A 1,111-nucleotide genomic window follows, 5' to 3' on the forward strand; every position below is an offset into this window, starting at 1 on the left:
CACTTGACACATCACTCTGTATCACCTTCCAATCTGTGTATTCAATCTGGAAAGGGAAATACGTTGAGAACACACTTGATACATAGATCGGTTTGTAATCCTGTCTATTCATTGTCATCATATCCAACTCCATCTCTCCATAATCAACAGTCAAAGTGTAACCAGTTCCAACTGACCAACCATCTCCATATGAATTGGCTCCTTGGAATGTGTATATTCCATTATTCAAACAGAAATCAACATAGTAATAAGCATTATATACAGGGAATGAAGACACTGACTGAAGAACAGTTCCTGAGGTTCCTCTTCCTTCATAATGAGTTATATTGAGGAGAATAATCAGTTCTGATACGAACAGTCATCAATCCCTTGCCTCCAGTACAATTCACTACAGTGAATAATAAGATGCCAGTCACATTTCCTCCAGTCATCTTAGTAGCAGTGATGGTGTAGGTTGTAACAACACTTACAACTGTAGGAGTACCTGAAATCCAACCAGAAAAAGGATCCAACACAATGCCAGCAGGAAGAGAAGGATTGATTCTGAAGTTCATGTAACGATCTCCATTCTGAGGAATCACTTCAGACATCTCAACATATTTGAATACAGTGACTGGATCATAGGTGAAGTTAGGAATATCAGCCAACACATTATCAGCAAACAGATCCAGAGAAGAATCACCAGTACCAAAGTTCTCAAACTTGAATTGATTGTAAGGAGTATTGTTAGGGAAATAGATTCTTCTCTTCTGACCAGCAGTAGAATAAGTGAGACCAGTTACATTGGTCAGAAGTGTCCATTCATCTGTATCTGAGTTACGACCATACAGTCATCACTGTATGATGATGATACGGAATAATGGTTCTGAATCTGAACAGAACTGATCCATTCACGACGATTGTTTGATAGAGTCAAAGTCAGAGAATTGGCAGCACAGGATGAAGAGTAGAGGATAGATCCATAAAACATATCGAAAGGGCTATCTGCAGTTCCAGCTATACCTGTCATTGAAGCAGTGAATTCCCAGATATGAGATTCAGATTGTTCTGATGACATCAAACGAACCATTGTATCGAAATAGGATGTGAGTTGAGTATCATCAATAGCAAC

The 1,111-nt window shown here is 38.9% G+C and overlaps 1 protein-coding gene across 1 annotated transcript; it reads right to left on the reverse strand.

Moving 5' to 3' along the window:
* Window positions 1-311: 311 nt before the first annotated feature.
* JH06_5846 (hypothetical protein) lies at window positions 312-1,069 on the reverse strand (the record flags this gene model as incomplete). The annotated part of the gene is made up of 2 exons (XM_014669187.1): window positions 312-811; window positions 838-1,069. The coding sequence occupies 2 exons, from the start codon at window positions 1,067-1,069 to the stop codon at window positions 312-314; spliced, it is 732 nt and encodes a 243-aa protein (XP_014524673.1).
* Between the last annotated feature and the right edge of the window lie 42 nt (window positions 1,070-1,111).

The sequence above is a fragment of the Blastocystis sp. subtype 4 genome (genome assembly GCF_000743755.1).
Source record: "Blastocystis sp. subtype 4 strain WR1 chromosome Unknown seqid_0949, whole genome shotgun sequence".
In the NCBI taxonomy this organism is placed as follows: domain Eukaryota; class Bigyra; order Opalinata; family Blastocystidae; genus Blastocystis; species Blastocystis sp. subtype 4.